Raw genomic sequence first — 18,195 nt, 5'->3', positions numbered from 1 at the left:
CGTCAGTCTACATACGTGTTTACCGTGAGATCCTGAATGCCTGCCATCGCTCGCCTGCAGCACCTCGGAGCACCGTGTGCACAGTAGCAAATCACACCGTATCAAACCGCTGGGTCGTAAGGCTATTTAAACTCCCGGGCAAATATTTATTTTCTACTCTATTTAAAGTCATTGTCTGCCCTGGATACTCTTGACACAACCCGTCTCCCCTCACACTCACCTGTGATGTGCAACCCATTTAAAAAGTGATAATGAGCCGCGCCGAGGTAACTGTTGCTTTTGGACGAGACATGGGGGGATTAGGGAGGCGCATGGACGCTGCTCATTGGTGGCAGCGCCTCCTGGGACATCAAACGCCTCCTCGTGCCGATGCCAGGGAGTCCCTGCAGTTTGGCAGGAGACCAATGCACCTGATCTGAAGGAGGTGATGGCCAGCCTACACTTTAGACCCCCAAACCTAACCCCTCTTCTTAATTATGCTACTTAATTCCAGTGAGTCAGGTTTCCCTGAGCAGTAGTGATGTAAACCCAGCCTGTTTCAGGAGACCCTCCCTTCATGCATGACACACTTAAAGGGGAGTCAGCATGCTGGAAAAGATTGTTGATATTTGAACTCAACGCCGACATGTTATAGCATTCCTGCTGGTCCTCAACACGTTATAAAAGGCAATGAATTCTATTTGAAGGCCTAAATACATATTATCAATAATCAAATAATTATTGCAGATGTCTCAAATCCATCTTTTACAAGTCTTACATATTTTCCACATCGAAAGTAGGATGTGATTAATCACGCTTTCTAACATTGCCTTTCAGAATCTCAAAAGAATTAGTATAAATATTAAATATTTACCAAATGTCTGTCGCAATAACCAGATAAAGATGGCGGAACAAACTAGGCAGCTACATTTTGATTGCATGCTTAATGTAATTGTTTTGTTTTCCATTTCTCACAGCTGTTCCAACACCCATGTTTTAGTAACAAAATATTAAGTATGTGAGTTGAAAAGACATTTACTGGGTGTTTCATTGCCTTATAAATGTGATGGTCCTCTTGTGTGGATGAAATACTTATCTGTGTGTGTGTGTGTGTGTGTGTGTGTTTGCCCAGGCCTGCCTGCACTCTGAGGGCCACATGGACGACGGGCTCATTCTGCAGCGCTGTCAGCATGAGGAGTCTCGCGCTGCTCGCATCATCCGCAACAGCACATTCCTCTTCGCCAACTTCATCAAGTAATGGCTTCATCACAAACCCTTCCATCTCTGTCACACACCACGACCAAAGAAAGGCACACAGTGTGGATTCTTGCTGGATTTATTTAAAGATTTACAGCTTATTTCTCGTCCATCCTGTGTTTTTCCTCCAGGGCTTTGGACAGCATTGCGGAGGGCGAGTCCAAGGCGGTTGCGGGATATGTGGAAGAGGTGCTGCAGACGCTCAACGACCTGATCGAGTATTTCAAACAGCCCGATTCAGAGCTGGAGCACGAGGAGAAGCAGTGTCTCCTCCGTTCACTCATCAAACGCCAAGACCTCTTCAAAGATGAGGTGAGAGTGGAAGATGTGGAGACTCCAACTTCTTAATAAGAAGCTCTAACAAAATGCTGATTGTGCCGATAACTCCTTGGTAAACCAAATGATACATATTTAACTAAATGATGTATTCAACAGATCTATCGAGATGACATTCAAGACAATATATATTGAATTGGCATAATTGACTTGTGTGTCAGATATGTGTAAACATGTATAGCAATACACTTGATTCGGTTCTGCTTCTAAACAGTATAACACCCTGCAGTTTTTATATATTCTCATGTATTCATTGTGTTAAGTTTTTAGTTTTTTAGTTTCTTTTTGAATATTTAAGCTGGTGTACATACTTGTCTTTATTCTTTTTTTATGCGACATCGTTTTTTTAGATATTTTGATATATTGTTGACCTTCTCTTGCATCTTATTTCCTTATGTTTATGTTTCCACCATCATACACCAAAGAAAATTCCTTGTATGCAGCGTTTCCGCCAGGGGGGCGTCTTGCCGTCATTTGACGCCCTTATTCGATGAACTCGAGCCGAGGGCGTCCAAATAAATAATTAGAGAGAAGATCGAGAGTTTTTATCGTTTGAAATGACGAAAAGGAAAAAGGCCACCCCTCTGTTGGAGGGGCAAAGGAGTCTGGTGGGATTATTTTCGCCGCCAGCAAAGCGTGTTTCCTGTGACGAAAAGTGTACGGCGAGCCTTGACGGAGGGTGCTAGTGGAGTACGCGCGGGAACTACGAGCGCCTGAGCCTCGCAGTGGCGAAACTAAGGCTCCGTGGTAAGCTGTGTTAAAATGAAGAGCCGTTTAGGAGCCGAAAGAGCCGGCCCTTCTTAGTGAGCCGAGCCAAATGATCCGGCTCACTAAAAAGAGCCGGAATTCCCATCACTAATACGTAAAGAGATAGTTTCTATAAGAGACGGCTCAATTCAAAATTCAAGTCACGTGACATGACGTGACGTCACACAACCTCCCCCCCCCCCCCCCGCTCTCGGGGTGGACGCCCTCTCAGCCCTGGTCTGGCGGAAACACTGCTTGGATGTCTAAATGTACTTGGCAATAAACTTGATTCTGATGAAAAATTCAGTTAACCCCATCGAGTGAAGTTTAAGGAAAAGTATTCCACATCTTCTTACAAATAGGAATATACTTTGTGTGTAATAATTTGAATCACAAATGAATCATGCCCTCATTCCTGGATTTCTTTAATTTTAGGGCATGCTGTCCCTCCTGTCCAAATGCATTGACCGGATGAACCTGTACAACAGCGCTGCCCACTTTGCAGAGGTGGCTGGGGAGAAGGCCGGCACAGCGTGGAAGGACATCCTCAACCTCCTCTATGAACTCCTGGGTAAGCCTGCTGAGTGATCACCTCATGAAATATCCACATCTTCTGACAGCTGACGACCCTGGGCAGAGATGCAGTATTAATCTTCCCTCAGTGTCTTCACCGAATCCTCCCCTTCCCCTTCACACTTCACACTTCTTATCACGCCTGTGTTCGCATTTCCTTTTGCCCGTGCCACATCTGTAGTTCACAGCTGGTGACATTCATATGTAACTACCGTACTTTTCGGACTATAAAGCGCACCTGCATATAAGCCGCAGCAGCTAAATTGTCCGTCTGTCTTGCTCTCGTTCTGTCTCTCGGGCTGCAGTCGAATAGTCCAAAGATCAGCTCCTGAGTTCTAACCCTATCGTCTATTCCTTGACCTCTGAGTGAAACGTCACGGGGTTAAGGGATAGTGGACAGGAGAATTCAAAAGGACTTAGGAGAAGAGACTGCGGTGCTTTAGAGAATCCGAATGCACTTTCACTATCCGACGTGTTTATGATGCGCCAGCGGACGTCATTGTGTGCGTCTGCTGCTGTGGGGAAACTATGGAAACTACATAATCGTCATAATAATCGGTTGTTTCCGTAAACGGCCGACTGTTGATTGACGGCAAATGCTGCGGCTGCAAGGCATTGTGGGGCAGCATTTTCGCTTCTCCTGTCGGTTAGGGAGGTCCAGTGGTTCCTAAGCTAAAGGAGGTTATAAAGGAAGTTTGAAACCTCCTTTCCTATCATTCTCATCATTCTAGAGAATTCGAACGGCACTTATCATGGCTGCCACTGAGGGACTTCCGGGTAATTTCACTCCTTTAGGAAGGTTCCTAAGCTAAATGGACTATTCGACTTCAGCCTCGGTTCCACTTTTACTTTGGCGCGCTACCTGTCTCACTTTTTTCCGGCCTCCAGCTTTTCCTGCTGGAGCCCGCCGCTTAAAGGTGGCGGGCGCGGACCGGTCATAGAGCCCATAGAGTTAAAGGTGGTTAATTTTACCTGTAAAATCCATAGATGTAGGAGGTTCCCTAGTGGCCGTTAGCTGTACAAAAAAAATGGAGAAAATAGTCGCGGTTTATAGTCCGAAAAGTACGGTATTTGGGACAAGGGAATGGAGAGAAAAGTCAAAGCAGAATGCCTCTTGTATACGTACTTCTTTGACCATTGAGGCTGCTTTTCATTTAGGTCACATTGTTCTCTGAGATCAGTCTGGGGGGGGGCATTATTAAACGTCGAGCTGCATATCTGAAAAAAATGATGGCATCATTAACAAAATGCCCGCCTTCAGAGGTTCTGGCATTATCCCCTGATTTGACCCTGAGAAAGTTTTATTTAGAAAACGTTATTGTTTGTTTTGCTGTCATTGGAGCTTTCACACCAACTGCTTCCCCTCGGCTCACCTTGACTGCCCTTATATTCATCACCGCCCCAGCATGTACTCTCACATGCACACACAGTAAACACACACGCTAAAAAACCCACAAATACACTCCTCTGAGTGCTCCCCTTTCCTGCGGAGGGGTCACCCCCAAGGATGCGAAGGCAGTCTGGTGAAGCAGGTTTTGCATGATGAATGATGTTTGACCTTTTTCTCCTTTCCATTCTAACTCTGAAACTCTGCTTTAAAGGAATACACACACAGATTTTTAATGCAGGTTAAAAAGCAGTTGGTAATTTATAGTTGGTAAATAACTCCACACATATTGGCTGCCACTCTGCTTGACAATAGTGCATGAGACGGATACACTGTGAAAAATAAGTCCTGTTTTCCCTCCAGTGCCGTCATGTTGTTTTGCAAGATTCCATTGAGCATGAATAACGAAAACAACCAGTAATAGCCGAGGAGTCTGACACGGTGTCAATCACTGCTAAACACCGATCAAACTGTCAAACTAAATGCTGTTGCTGTTTTGGAAAGTGAAAGAGTTTGTGGCAAGGGCACCACATAGGAAAGAGTGGAGCCAAAACCAAGCACTCGTCTAGTCAAAGTAGGAAATGTTCCAGAGGTGAGAAATAGACAATGCAGTAACAGCATCTTAACCAAAATAAGATATCAGTGTTTCCCACAGAATTTGATTCTATTTGTGGGGGCACCGCCGCCGCACCACCGGCAAGAAAAGCCAAAGGCCCCTGAACCTATTCGGGTGGCCCACGCATCCACCCCCCCTCAAATAACAAAATACATGTTAGTTCATGGCTCCTGTAGCAGACAACGTTCTTGTTGCTCTGTGTTGCGTTGTTAATGAGTGAGACACACCGGAGTTGAGGATCTGTGGGGTTCATTCTCCCGAAAATCAGACGCCTTATTCCAAAGCGACGACAATGACCAACTACAGGGACATTCTCCCTGGAGGAACTGAGGGCTAAGTGCCTTACTCAAGGGCACACTAGTGGTGGTGTTCCAGGCGGGATTTGAACTCGCAACCTTCCGATCCTCCGCCCACCTCACTATCCATCAGACCACTGGTTTCCAACCTTTTTTTTACCAAGGCACACCTGAAAATATTTCTCAACCCCAAGGCACACCAACTTCTCATAGATTTAAAAAACACTTCAAAGCTTAAACTACAAACAATAAATACACCATCAATTGTTTTTCAAATGTGTATTTAATTGAATAGAACATTTTATAGAACAAATAATCAAATATAAGTCATCCTAAAAACCATATAATCATATAATTACAAGAACCAGACCAAAAAACTTCAACACCATTTCTTAGTATGATGAATGAAATATTATAAACAGGCTTACTACTGTAAGTATAGGCTGTGTTAAAACAAGAATACATGTCATTTTCATTCCAACTGTCCTTCTGAGTTAATTTTTACATTTGGATTTCAAAAGAGGTAGGCCTATGATAACTTACAATTAATAATAACGTAATAATAATTATAACAGACTAATCAGTTTAAACAGCTAAACAAAAACGTGCTTCGGTTTCAGGGAGCGGTCCATAGCTCTGCGAGTTCATCCTGAGCTTTGCTGTTTAAACTAGTGGCTGATATTAATGAGATTAAACGGATCCCACAGCCAATCGAAGTCTTCATTCATAGGAGGGAAATATGACTCAAACCTCTCCTCCAGCACTCTCACTCTCATTACTCTTGTAATATTTTGGCGCATGGATAAAAAGCTGCTCTGCACGCCGTAAACAATGACGGCTGATGTACGTCATGAGAATTTAAGCAGTCAGTTTGAGGCTATTCTAATCTGAGCAATATATATGCGTTATTAGCTTATCAGCTCCATTGTACATGTAATAAAATAAAGTTTATATGAAGTGAAGTTTATTAAGTGAGAAAAGAATGTGGAACATAAAAAGATTCTACGGCACAACTGGACAGTGTGCCTCGGTACAGACCACCAATGGTGAGATCTGTTTGTGGCGGACGATACTTCAGCGCCACAAATGAATCAATGGATGGGAAACACTGGATTTCACAACCAGTAAATGACACTGTGTTAGAGACGCCTCCGCTGTGATCGGTGGTTTGGATTTGCACAGCAGAATCTTGCACATGCTTTCAGGAGCAATGGTGGGAGAGAAAGAAACATGCCAGAAGACTCTTGTATCACATACGTTATGCATGCTGATTATTTGAGTACACTTTGACAAAGGATTTCTTTCAATAAGAGAATGGTTGTACATCATGCCGGGATATGCTCTTCACTACTTTTAGCAACTAACTCATTACGGTTGCATCCGTTTGTTGCCAAGTCTTATGAATGAGATGTTGCTGTCTGCTTCAGGTAAACCCATACAAAAGTATATCATGGTCTTTATTAAATCTTACCACCTTTGATGCATAATGAGCAGTTACTATATGTGTCCTTGTAAAGTACCTTGTACTTCTAAGAGATCCCAACCTCTATATCTCATTGTGTATTATGAGGCGTTATAGGAGCTCTACGTCAGGCGGTATCCACTGGAGGAGAGAAACTAAGATGTTCAGGTGTCCCGATACAAGTATGCATTGAAGTACATTGTGTAGCTATGTATAACGAATGAATAGCAGATAATGGAAGTCTTTAAAATACTTCATCTCGTAGCTTAAGATTCCCGCACACTGACACAAATCATCGAGGATGCTGCAAAACGTGAAACAAGATCTTAATGAGATGGGACGGTTGATCATGGATTCAAAGCACAAACCCTTTCACAATTGTGATTCTCCTCATTGAAATGTTGCCAAGTTTATTATAACTAAAGTATCCTACTTCATTAATGGTAATTTAGTGGTGGCCTTTTTGTATCCCTTTATATAGTCTATGCTAATGTTACCATTAATCAAAGTCTGTATCTGTGTAGCCTCAGGGTCTCCTCTCTGTCTATGACTTTTTTAATTTCACATTCACATAATCCCAGTGAACGTCCCTGCCCGTGCCTCGTGGTGTGGCTCGATCCATGTGAACAATAGCCCTCCTGAAAAGAAAGAAGTATAAGAGATTATACCCTCATCAGTATTCCTTGGGCACAAAGTGCTGTTAAACAGTTTCACAGGCATTATCCGTCGAGTGTCCCTGAATCCTGATGGTGGGAAATGTGACAGTAAAGTAATAGGGAGACTCCTTAATGTCGCCTCCATGACAGAGAAAGGGCACAAGGGAAAAAAGAACGCCTGACTTCCCTTCAAACGAGGCTTAAAAAAAATATAAATCCCATGTATTTTCTATCAGGAAGATGGCATTATGGGAGGTGTCCGTTTTGTCAGACCTCATGCATTTTAATATCTACACATTTGTGACACATTTGTATTAAAAGTCGTAACATCCACTTTTCCACAAGTCAGCTGCTTGGATCAATTGGATTAACGTCTTTACTAAACCTTGTTTGTACTTTTATTAAACCTTCTGCAAACTTGTCTTTGCTTAGCCGCACTGATCCGTGGCAACAGGAACAACTGCACCCAATTTTCTCGCAACTTGGACTGGTTGGTCAGCAAACTGGAGAGACTGGAATCGTCATCAGGTATTATGGGAAACTTTCTATTCATTTTGAAATTGGAAAAAGCCTAAACCCTCATGAGCATTATACTGATGCTGAGATGTGGTCAGTGTCAAAGAATATTTGTATCCGATCTGTGTATTTTAGAGATTCTCAGTCTTTCTTGCAAGTTGGTAATAACAAACCAGTCTTTGTTCCTAATGTCTGGTACTAATTAGAGGAAAGGCGGGAATATAGGCCCCTCCTCTTCTAATGTATAGATGTGTTCCTTTGTCTTGTCCGAGTTGGCTTGGGATCTCACGATGAAAGTTGTGAATACCTTGTGAACCCTCCGGCCGTATATTCTCTCTTAATAAATATCAGTGTGATGACTAAAGACGTTCCAGTTTCCATCCTTTACTGAACATTGGTTCTACATCGCTGCATCAGAAGTTTTCCTCACAGTCAGTACCCTTTATATTTGCTCTGGTAATGACACATGTCCCGTCTGACCTCTCAGGGATCCTGGAAGTCCTCCACTGTATCCTGGTGGAAAGTCCGGAGGCTCTGAACATCATTCAGAGAAGTCACATTCAATCTATAATCTCCCTGCTTTACAAGAATGGACGCAACTATAAGGTAGGTGGAAAAATGACTTAACAAAAAACAGCCATGCCTGCAGCCTGACAGTGAGTCTGTGAAGCTCATAACACGACAGAAAAGCACAAGATGAAACTGCACACCTTGTTTAATCCAGAAAGAAGGAAGCAAGCTTTAAAATACAGATATACAAAGCTGCCTGGTGACCGAATAGAACTCTCAGAAAAAAGGACATACCGTACTTTTCGGACTATAAGCCGCGACTTTTTCCCATTTTTTTTGTACAGCTAACGGCCACTAGGGGACCTCCTAAATCTATGGATTTTACAGGTCAAATTAACCACCTTTAATGCTATGGGCTCTATGACCGGTCCGCGCCCGCCACCTCTAAGCGGCGGGCTCCAGCAGGAAAAGCTGGAGGCCGGAAAAGAGTGAGACAGGTAGCGCGCCAAAGTAAAAGTGGAACCGAGAGACAGAACGAGAGCAAGACAGACGGACGATTTAGCTGCTGCGGCTTGGTGCGCTTTATAGTCCGAAGAGTACGGTACTTCTATCAACGTTCTTGCGTTAGTGACTTTCTTACCATGTTTATATGCAGTGTTTATATGTCACAGTACATTGTACCAGGCATGAAACGGCATCCTTGTAAACGAACAACAGCTGTCATTTCACGAGTGTTAGGTAGAAGTCCATGGTCATGTTGACTTGAGGGTTCTTTATCAAATATGCATATGCTCCAAGCATTGCAACAAAAGAATCGATGATTAAACTGAAACACAGGGTGCAGATGTTGTGCAACACTTTTCTGAAACAACAGAGAGCAATAGTTGAGTTTTATCTCCACCTTTCCTCTCTTGTAGATTTTGGATGTCCTCTGTTCCCTCTGTGTTTGTAACGGGGTTGCCGTGAGAGCCAATCAGAATCTGATCTGTGACAACCTGCTTCCCAAGAGAGACCTGCTGCTTCAAACTCGACTCGTCAATGATGTTCAGAGGTGACGGTCAAACTTTCCATTCAAGCGTCATGATAGCTGGCTTTATCAGATGTCATTTCTCTTCGCCACGTGACATATGGGATGATTCACGACTACCATGATTTCTATTCTTCCTCTTTCTCTCTAATCTCCTCCAGTATGAGGCCGAACATCTTCCTGGGTGTGGCTGAAGGTTCAGCTCAGTATAAGAAGTGGTATTTTGAGCTGGTGATCGACCAGGTGGACCACTTTGTAACCGGAGAGCCGACCCACCTGAGAGTGGGCTGGGCCAACACTAAAGGCTACGCTCCGTACCCCGGGGGAGGAGAGGGGTGGGGCGGCAACGGTGCTGGAGACGACCTGTACTCCTACAGCTTTGATGGACTTCATCTCTGGTCAGGTAGGCATCTTTATCACAGGGGTGGCGAAGTCCATAGGGACTTGGCAACTGCAAGGTCACCAGTTCAAGTGCTACCGAGGTGTCCCTGAGCAAGGCACCGCTCCCCGGCCGCCGTACATAATGGCAGCCCACTGCTCCTAACACTAGGATGGGTCAAATGCAGAGAAACCGTTTAGTTACATAGTACCTGTACTACGTAACGACAATAAATTGAATCTTAATCTTAATCTTTATCTTCAATCTGGCTTTTAATGTGTGATTGTTTTTGAATTATTTGACTTTAACTATATTTATTTGTTATTCCTTTCTTTTCTTTTCACTATAACTGTAAAGCGTCTTTGAGCACCTGTAAAAGCGCTAACAAAATTAATCTATTATTATTATTATTATTATTATTATATAAGAGCTGCAGCAACACCTGCTAGTTTGTTATGAGATACTGTAGAAGCCTATTGGGAGACACAGAAACCTCACTGTTCATCTGCAGCCACGTTTAAAAGGTATTGTTGTTTTACTTTCTTGGAGTATAGTATTGTACTTCACTTTCGTGTTTAGCTCCTCAAGTGAGTGTTTGGTAGCATTTTTGTAAAGAAATATGTAAACTTTGTTTTAAGTTTAAAGTGTTTCCTACGTGGAGACATTGAACTATACCCAAAACTGTTTTCTGTTGCTTTTGAAAAACAAATTTGAATCATTGCAGCAAATGATACCAAGAGCTGGTGTGCAAAAAGGGCTGTTGTGGATTTGGAAGGACTTTGCCTCGACAGACACAGAAGTCTGTGAATAATGCAGCAGCCTGCTGTCCACTCTCTTGGTTGCTCCTTCATTCTCTACAAAGTAAAGGACAAAGTCACAGCTCTTACGGTGACATCAAATTAAAACCTTGAGCGTTGGCATGTCTTTTAAAAGTCCTCAGGGAAGGTCTAACATCTTTAAGTTGTACTTGTGTAAACACGATGCAAAGGTGAATACCAGCAAATCACAGATATGCAGGTATACCAAAATATAACTCTTCCGGTGCTTCAGGGCTCCAAAGCCTCGAATACCTCTCTGCTCTCACTCTAAAAGTGTAACACCCACTTCAGTTCACCCCCCCCTTCCAAATCTACTAAAAGTCCCATCACTTTTTCATTTCCACCCTCTTTAAGCACTCATCCCCATCTCTCCCCCTCTCTGCTCAACTCTCCCCGTCCGTCCGTCCGTCATCCTGCCCTACTTTCGCAATGACTTTGCTGCTGATGCATCCATCCATCTTCTCTCTCTTTCTTTGCCTGATGTTGTCTAGGCCGAATCCCCAGGGCCGTGGCCTCCATTAACCAGCACCTGCTGAACTCGGACGACGTGGTGAGCTGCTGTCTGGATCTGGGCGCTCCCAGCATGTCCTTCAGGATCAACGGGCAGCCTGTCCAGGGCATGTTCGAAGACTTCAACACCGACGGCTTCTTCTTCCCCGTCGTCAGCTTCTCTGCAGGTGTCAAGTAAGGCTCCGCATTTATCATTCGGTGAAGAGATGACAAAGCAATCCCAAAAGAAGGGCTTGTTTTTTAAACTGAAACAAAGTAATGAGGTACTTTTAAATGAAAGATTACTGGGTTGGCCTTTTGTCAGGGATCGACAAAAGAAATACACAACACCTTTCTTAAAAGCCACAATCTTCTTACAGCTTTCATCTTATTATTACTAGTTGTAAGAACCAAGTACAGACCAAATGTGTTGGAATAAGATTTATGGAAAAGGTAGTGCTATTATGTAATGGAAGGTGAGTGGAGGTCTGAATACATTTTAAGTTTAACATTTTAGATTTCAAATATTATTTGGGAAATATGTTTATATACCCATGGATATACTTTACTATACTTTTTACTATAAATAAACAAAATGCAGATACAGAGTGATGCATGGTGAAGTTCAGAGTGAGAATATGATCAGATAATGTCCTGCAATGTTTTGTGACTTCTCCTCTCAGGGTCCGTTTCCTGTTGGGTGGACGTCACGGAGATTTCAAGTTCCTGCCGCCCGCTGGTTACTCCCCCTGCTACGAGGCGCTGCTGCCCAAAGAGAAGATGCACGTGGAGCCTGTGAAGGACTACAAGAGGGACCATGACGGGGTCCGTGACCTGCTGGGGACCACCAAGTTCCTCTCTCAGGCCTCCTTCATCCCCACTCCTGTTGACACCAGCCAGGTGAGACTAGTACCCTTCTCTACATTCATCTTTACTTTACATATTAAAAACACAGTTAGACGTTTTCATTTTGTTACGCTTTTCTGAAGATGACAGAACATGAAATTGTGTTTATTATTTGGATTATCGAGAGATTCTTTAGTGTTTTTAATGTTTTGAGCACAGCTCGAGATGACTGAATTAACCTTGATCTCACAAAACAGTTGAAATATTTACCAACTGCAGCCAACATCAAATATTTGACCCACACTTCTGCTGGTCTGAGGCTTTTTTAAAGGACTTTTTGTAAAGAAAAAACATCTTATTTAATTTCAAAACCTTTAGGTGTTTCATGAATCTCATACAAGGTTCATTTAGCTTAGTGTTAGACACCCGTTATATTATATTCCGTTCTGCAGAGGCCCCTGAAACCTCTCCAAGACGTGATACCTCGATAAAACAAAGCTAGAAAAATGTATAAGTTCCTACAAAATAGTGTTTTGGTAACACGGGGTGTTCAGGTAACACTTAAAGACTTTGTTATGGAACGCAAAGCAGAGTAGGGGGCTAGTACACCCTCCTGAGGGTCCGATTGTGGATGTCATGCGAGCATAACATGAAAACAATCAGTCTAAATCAGTGTTTCTCAAACTTTTTCATACCAAGGACCACTTAACCAATAAAAAAACACTCGCGGACCACCTATCTCCACAAATATCCCAAAACACATCGTTTTTCTAGAACAGATTACAAATCACCTGGAAATTGTACAAACACGTGGCAACATGTGTGACGAAGGTGTTGCACTGGGCTATATTATGCAATCGAAAGTGAAACTTAAGCTCGCTCCATTGCGGAGATATTCCCGCGAGAGTGCGGAAAACTTATTTATTTCAAATGTGAAATGTTACCAATATACTCTCGGACCACTAGGGGGTGCTCACGGACCACCAGTGGTCCGCGGACCACACTTTGAGTCTAAATGAACAATCGGGACGGAAATGTTTGGATTTCCAAAGGGAGGGGGGACTGCACTGTAACTTTTATCTTTTAATGTTTATTTTATTAGCTTTTCTTTTTAATGACTGATTTTAAATGCCATTTTTTTTAATGTCTTTCATTTTTTGTTTTTCTTTTAATGTTTCTTTTATTATCTTTTACTGTTTTTAAATGCCTTTGTCTGAATGTCTTTCATTTTTGTAAAGCACCTTGAATTTCCTGGTGCTGAAAGGTGCTATATAAATAAACTTGCCTTGCCTTGCAATCCACGGGAATCTTACAATGGCAGTCAGGCACTTATTTTGTTCTATTTGTTGGCCTAATTTCATCTTTTGACCATCCAAGCTTACCATCTGTTCCCCTCCTCTCTCTGCAGATTGTTCTTCCCCCTCACCTGGACAACGTCCGGGACAAGCTGGCAGAAAACATCCACGAGCTGTGGGGGATGAACAAGATCGAACTGGGCTGGACCTATGGCAAGGTAAAGCTGCTATCCTTCATCACACTCTACACACCCTGGGTATATTTGGAAAGGGTGGGTGACAAAGGTCTTCTTGTGCCCTCTGCAGTAGGGTGCATGTTAATGGCTCATTAACTCTAATGTCTATGTCCTTCTTATAAGGTACATGACGGCAGGTCGGGTCTGACTGCTGCTCCAGTTTATTGAAACACAAGAATGAACATTGTGTACTCGGGTAGTCAAAGGGTAATGACTCACTGTGAAGAAAAAGAAGATCAGAGTTCAGTTTAGCTAACAATGACATTGTCATCAGTTTGAAGAATTAATATGCTATAAACTCAATTTGAGAAGGATTATAGCAAACACAGAAAGAAAGTGTCTTTATCCAAAAGACCTGGTTTCCATCAAAGGTGCTGCTTCGTTTGAACCCATTTTCTCCTGGATATTATATCCCCACTAATATTAAGGTATCAGTGCTTCTTGATGTGAGTAAGACACACGTTTGCACACTTGGTGGAGGAGCGTAAAAGCTCTACTCCACTAAAAACGATAGTCGAAGTTATTATTATAACTTAATTATTAAAGATCCCATGTCATGCTTTTCTGGTTATCACCCGTCCCCTTGTGTGTTATGAAGCATGTTCTGCATGTAAACGGTCTGCAGAGTCACAAACCCTCAAAGTGCACCCTGTAGCGAGTAGAACTCTAACACAGAAAAGACCTGTCTGTGCTGCCCCAGAACGCCTCGTTGCCTCGATCCTCAAAGGGCGCAGCAGCGAGCCGCGCAACGTCCCGCCAACACGGCCCCCAGACCCCACGCAGCATTCTCATCTGTTTGTCATCACTGGTGTCATTTTCTGGTTGCTAACAAACGCCATGGTAACACATAAACACTGATGTCCAGCTGTAACGGTGGTGGACTCATCAGAACAGAGTGGGCGAGCTGACCAATCAGAGCACACTGGGCTCACAGGGAGGGGGGGGGGGCAGGAGCTCCAACAAGGCGTGTAGGACAGAGAGTGAATACATACTATACAGAGATGCTGTGTGAGAAACCAATGTGAGTTTTGGAACATTGAACAATGTAAATCTATTCTAGTCGACCTCAACAATGGAATTATGATCACTGGAAATGGCCATGACATGTGACCTTTAACTACAACAGAATAAACCAGTCCTGTTTGAATCTATAATGTAATTAAAGAAAGGACAAAAACAAGCGAGTATTGGTAACTGAACTAGTTTATACGTTCTAGTTGTATCATTGTCTTCCTGCTCACTGCATGCAGTTAGGAGTCTGCACGCACACGCTGCCTCTTGGTGGTTATCACAGAATCATTTCCCTCCACAGCGGCTGTTTAAAAATTGTAATGAGTGTCTACTCTTCCAAGCACATGCCATCCACATTAATTAGGAGTGGGAGAAGGCTCCACTCGGGGGGAGCCTCAGGTCTTATAGTTTATTAAGAAAAACATTTAGGTCCAAACAGATGCTCAGTATTTAATTTAGCTGCAACAAGCCTCAAAGAGATGGCACTGACTCCAAGATGGAAGCCTCGATGGTCAAGCAGCAGCTATTTGGAAATCAGGATGATAATACAGTTGGATGCCTTTTGTATTGTTTGATATAAGGGTGCTTTGCCTTACTGGGTATCGCTTGGACCTGTGTTGCACCTCGTTTTATTAAACCTTTAAATATCTATATATATATATAAGAGTCTGCAGAAGAGCATTTGTTAGTGAACTGAATCACTGAAAGCTGAACATCTTGCTCCTCTTGCTCTTTTCTCTGAGCTGGTTTAGGCTAGTTTCTGCTTCAGTCAAAAAGTCGCATCTGAGGCTCAAATTACTCCGAGTGGAAAACAAGCTAAATGCATCTGCAACGTTGACTGCACATACATCGGGCTACAGTCAAGGGTTTGGTTATTTTCTCAACACTGACCCACGCTTAAACATAAACATGACATGTTGCTATGGCAACGCCTGTTGTTTACTGCGGTTCCTTATAGATTTATAGATAGAGAGATACTGTAGATACTGTAGATAGTTATAGATAGATCAATAGATAGTTATGCATAGAGAGAGATATATATAGAGAGAGAGAGAGATAGTTATAGAGAGATACATAGATAGATAGATAGATAGATAGAGAGAGAGTTATAGATAGATAGATAGATAGAGAGATAGATAGATAGTTATAGATAGATCAATAGATAGTTATGCATAGAGAGAGATATATATAGAGAGAGATAGTTATAGAGAGATACATAGATAGATAGATAGATAGATAGAGAGAGAGTTATAGATAGATAGATAGAGAGATAGATAGATAGTTATAGATAGATCAATAGATAGTTATGCATAGAGAGAGAGATATATATAGAGAGAGAGATAGATAGTTAAGGAGAGATAGGGAAATAGTTATAGATAGATCGATAGATAGAGAGAGAGAGAGATAGATAGTTAAAGAGAGATAGTTTTAGAGAGAGTTATAGAGAGAGATAGATATATATAGAGAGAGATAGATAGTTAAAGAGAGATAGAGAGATAGTTATAGATTGATCGATAGATAGAGAGATAGATAGAGAGATAGATAGATAGTTATAGATAGATCAATAGATAGATAGATAGATAGAGAGAGAGTTATAGATAGAGAGATAGATAGAGAGATAGATAGATAGTTATAGATAGATCAATAGATAGATAGATAGATAGATAGATAGAGAGAGAGAGAGTTATAGATAGATAGAGAGATAGATAGATAGCTATAGATAGATCAATAGATAGTTATGCATAGAGAGAGAGATAGATAGTTAAGGAGAGATAGGGAAATAGTTATAGATAGATCGATAGATAGATAGATCGATAGATAGAGAGAGAGAGAGAGAGATAGATAGTTATAGAGAGAGTTATAGATAGAGAGAGAGAGATAGATATATATAGAGAGAGATAGATAGTTAAAGAGAGATAGAGAGATAGTTATAGATAGTTATAGATAGATCAATAGATAGATAGATAGATCGATAGAGAGAGAGTTATAGATAGATAGAGAGATAGATAGATAGTTATAGAGAGAGAGATAGATAGATAGATAGTTATAGATAGATAGAGAGAGAGAGAGTTATAGATAGAGAGATAGATAGTTATAGATAGATAGAGAGAGAGAGAGTTATAGATAGAGAGATAGTTATAGAGAGAGAGATAGATAGATAGATAGATATAGAGAGAGAGATAGATAGATAGTTAGAGAGAGAGAGATAGATATAGAGAGAGAGATAGATAGATAGTTATAGATAGATCAATAGATAGTTATAGATAGATAGAGAGAGAGAGTTATAGATAGAGAGATAGATAGTTATAGATAGAGAGATAGTTATAGAGAGAAAGAGATAGATAGTTATAGAGAGATAGATAGATAGATCAATAGATAGTTATAGATAGATAGAGAGAGAGAGAGTTATAGATAGAGAGATAGATAGTTATAGATAGATAGAGAGAGAGAGAGTTATAGATAGAGAGATAGTTATAGAGAGAGAGAGATAGATAGATAGATAGATAGATAGATATAGAGAGAGAGATAGATAGATAGTTATAGAGAGAGAGATAGATAGATAGTTATAGAGAGAGAGAGAGAGATAGATAGATAGATATAGAGAGAGAGATAGATAGATAGATAGTTAGAGAGAGAGAGAGAGATAGTTATAGAGAGAGAGAGAGAGTGATAGTTATAGAGAGAGAGAGAGATAGATAGACACTTTTTAGCGATATGTTATACTGCATACAGTAATGACTGCTTTCTCCTCAGGTCCGTGATGACAACAAGAGGCAGCACCCGTGCCTTGTTGATTTCGGAAAGCTGCCTGAGACTGAAAGGAACTACAACGTGCAGATGTCGAGTGAAACACTTAAGTAAGGCCGGGCAGTTTGCTAAATAATCCAATGACTTTATTCATGGAGCGCTTGCTGAATGCAGCGCGGGAGCAGTTTAAGGCCCAGATTAACGCAGTGCTTGTAATGACTTGCATCTCTTGAGTGAATTCCAGTATCGATCTTCAAGGAAGCTCATTTGAGCCAACGACTGAGTCATCTCACTGTAAAACAAACGTGTCCCTCTGCTCAATAAAGCCGAGTCAAATGCTCAATATCTGCCATTTATCCTCACAACAACATCCGGCCGTGCGTACAGTAGTGTAGCGATTGATCAACAAGGATGTCACTGTATGGCTAATGAGCAGTGTAACAAATGAAGCACTCAGCAGGAAACATCTAACAGTGTAATGGGGCTTGAGTATTTACATTAGTTTATATTTTTAATTGTCTCCTTTACTCCCAGGACCCTGCTGGCTCTTGGCTGCCATGTTGCTCAGGCCTTTGCGAACGCTGAGGACGATCTGAAGAAAGTCAAACTTCCCAAAGAGTAAGTTAGCAATACTTTATATGATGCTGACATGACTAAAAGAATAATGTTATGAAGAAGAAGAAATGCTGAAGCACTCTTGTCTTTCCTCTAAAGCTACATGATGTCTAATGGATATAAGCCTGCGCCACAGGACCTCTCTGACGTGAAACTGAATGCAGGTCAGGAGGTTCTGGTTGATAAACTGGCCGAGAATGCACACAACGTGTGGGCCAAAGACAGGATTAAACAAGGATGGACCTACGGCATCCAGCAGGTAACAGTCATCCATCTTTACATTTAAAAAGGACAAGGCAGAACCTTTGTCTTTAAATTACAGTAAAGTAATAAAGGTATTTATTTTGTGAGACACTTGTATTTGTGTTCTTTGTTTGTCCTTACATACTTCTTGCT

General features: G+C 41.8%; 1 protein-coding gene across 1 annotated transcript in view; it reads left to right on the top strand.

The window, feature by feature from the left end:
* The window catches only part of ryr3 (ryanodine receptor 3), a 127,503-nt gene that overhangs the window by 38,052 nt on the left and 71,256 nt on the right, over window positions 1-18,195 (top strand). The window contains exons 12-24 of the mRNA XM_034075925.2: window positions 1,112-1,233; window positions 1,368-1,548; window positions 2,755-2,890; window positions 7,742-7,837; window positions 8,313-8,431; window positions 9,253-9,386; window positions 9,524-9,765; window positions 11,051-11,243; window positions 11,732-11,948; window positions 13,303-13,407; window positions 17,191-17,294; window positions 17,719-17,802; window positions 17,899-18,058. Coding sequence (XP_033931816.1) covers window positions 1,112-1,233; window positions 1,368-1,548; window positions 2,755-2,890; window positions 7,742-7,837; window positions 8,313-8,431; window positions 9,253-9,386; window positions 9,524-9,765; window positions 11,051-11,243; window positions 11,732-11,948; window positions 13,303-13,407; window positions 17,191-17,294; window positions 17,719-17,802; window positions 17,899-18,058 — 1,893 coding nt within the window. The remainder of the gene's footprint in view (window positions 1-1,111; window positions 1,234-1,367; window positions 1,549-2,754; window positions 2,891-7,741; window positions 7,838-8,312; window positions 8,432-9,252; window positions 9,387-9,523; window positions 9,766-11,050; window positions 11,244-11,731; window positions 11,949-13,302; window positions 13,408-17,190; window positions 17,295-17,718; window positions 17,803-17,898; window positions 18,059-18,195) is intronic.

This window comes from Pseudochaenichthys georgianus, chromosome 24, assembly GCF_902827115.2.
Source record: "Pseudochaenichthys georgianus chromosome 24, fPseGeo1.2, whole genome shotgun sequence".
Lineage (NCBI taxonomy): Eukaryota > Metazoa > Chordata > Actinopteri > Perciformes > Channichthyidae > Pseudochaenichthys > Pseudochaenichthys georgianus.
Note: the sequence above shows the minus strand (reverse complement) of the source record. Positions and strands in the feature narration are given on the sequence as shown.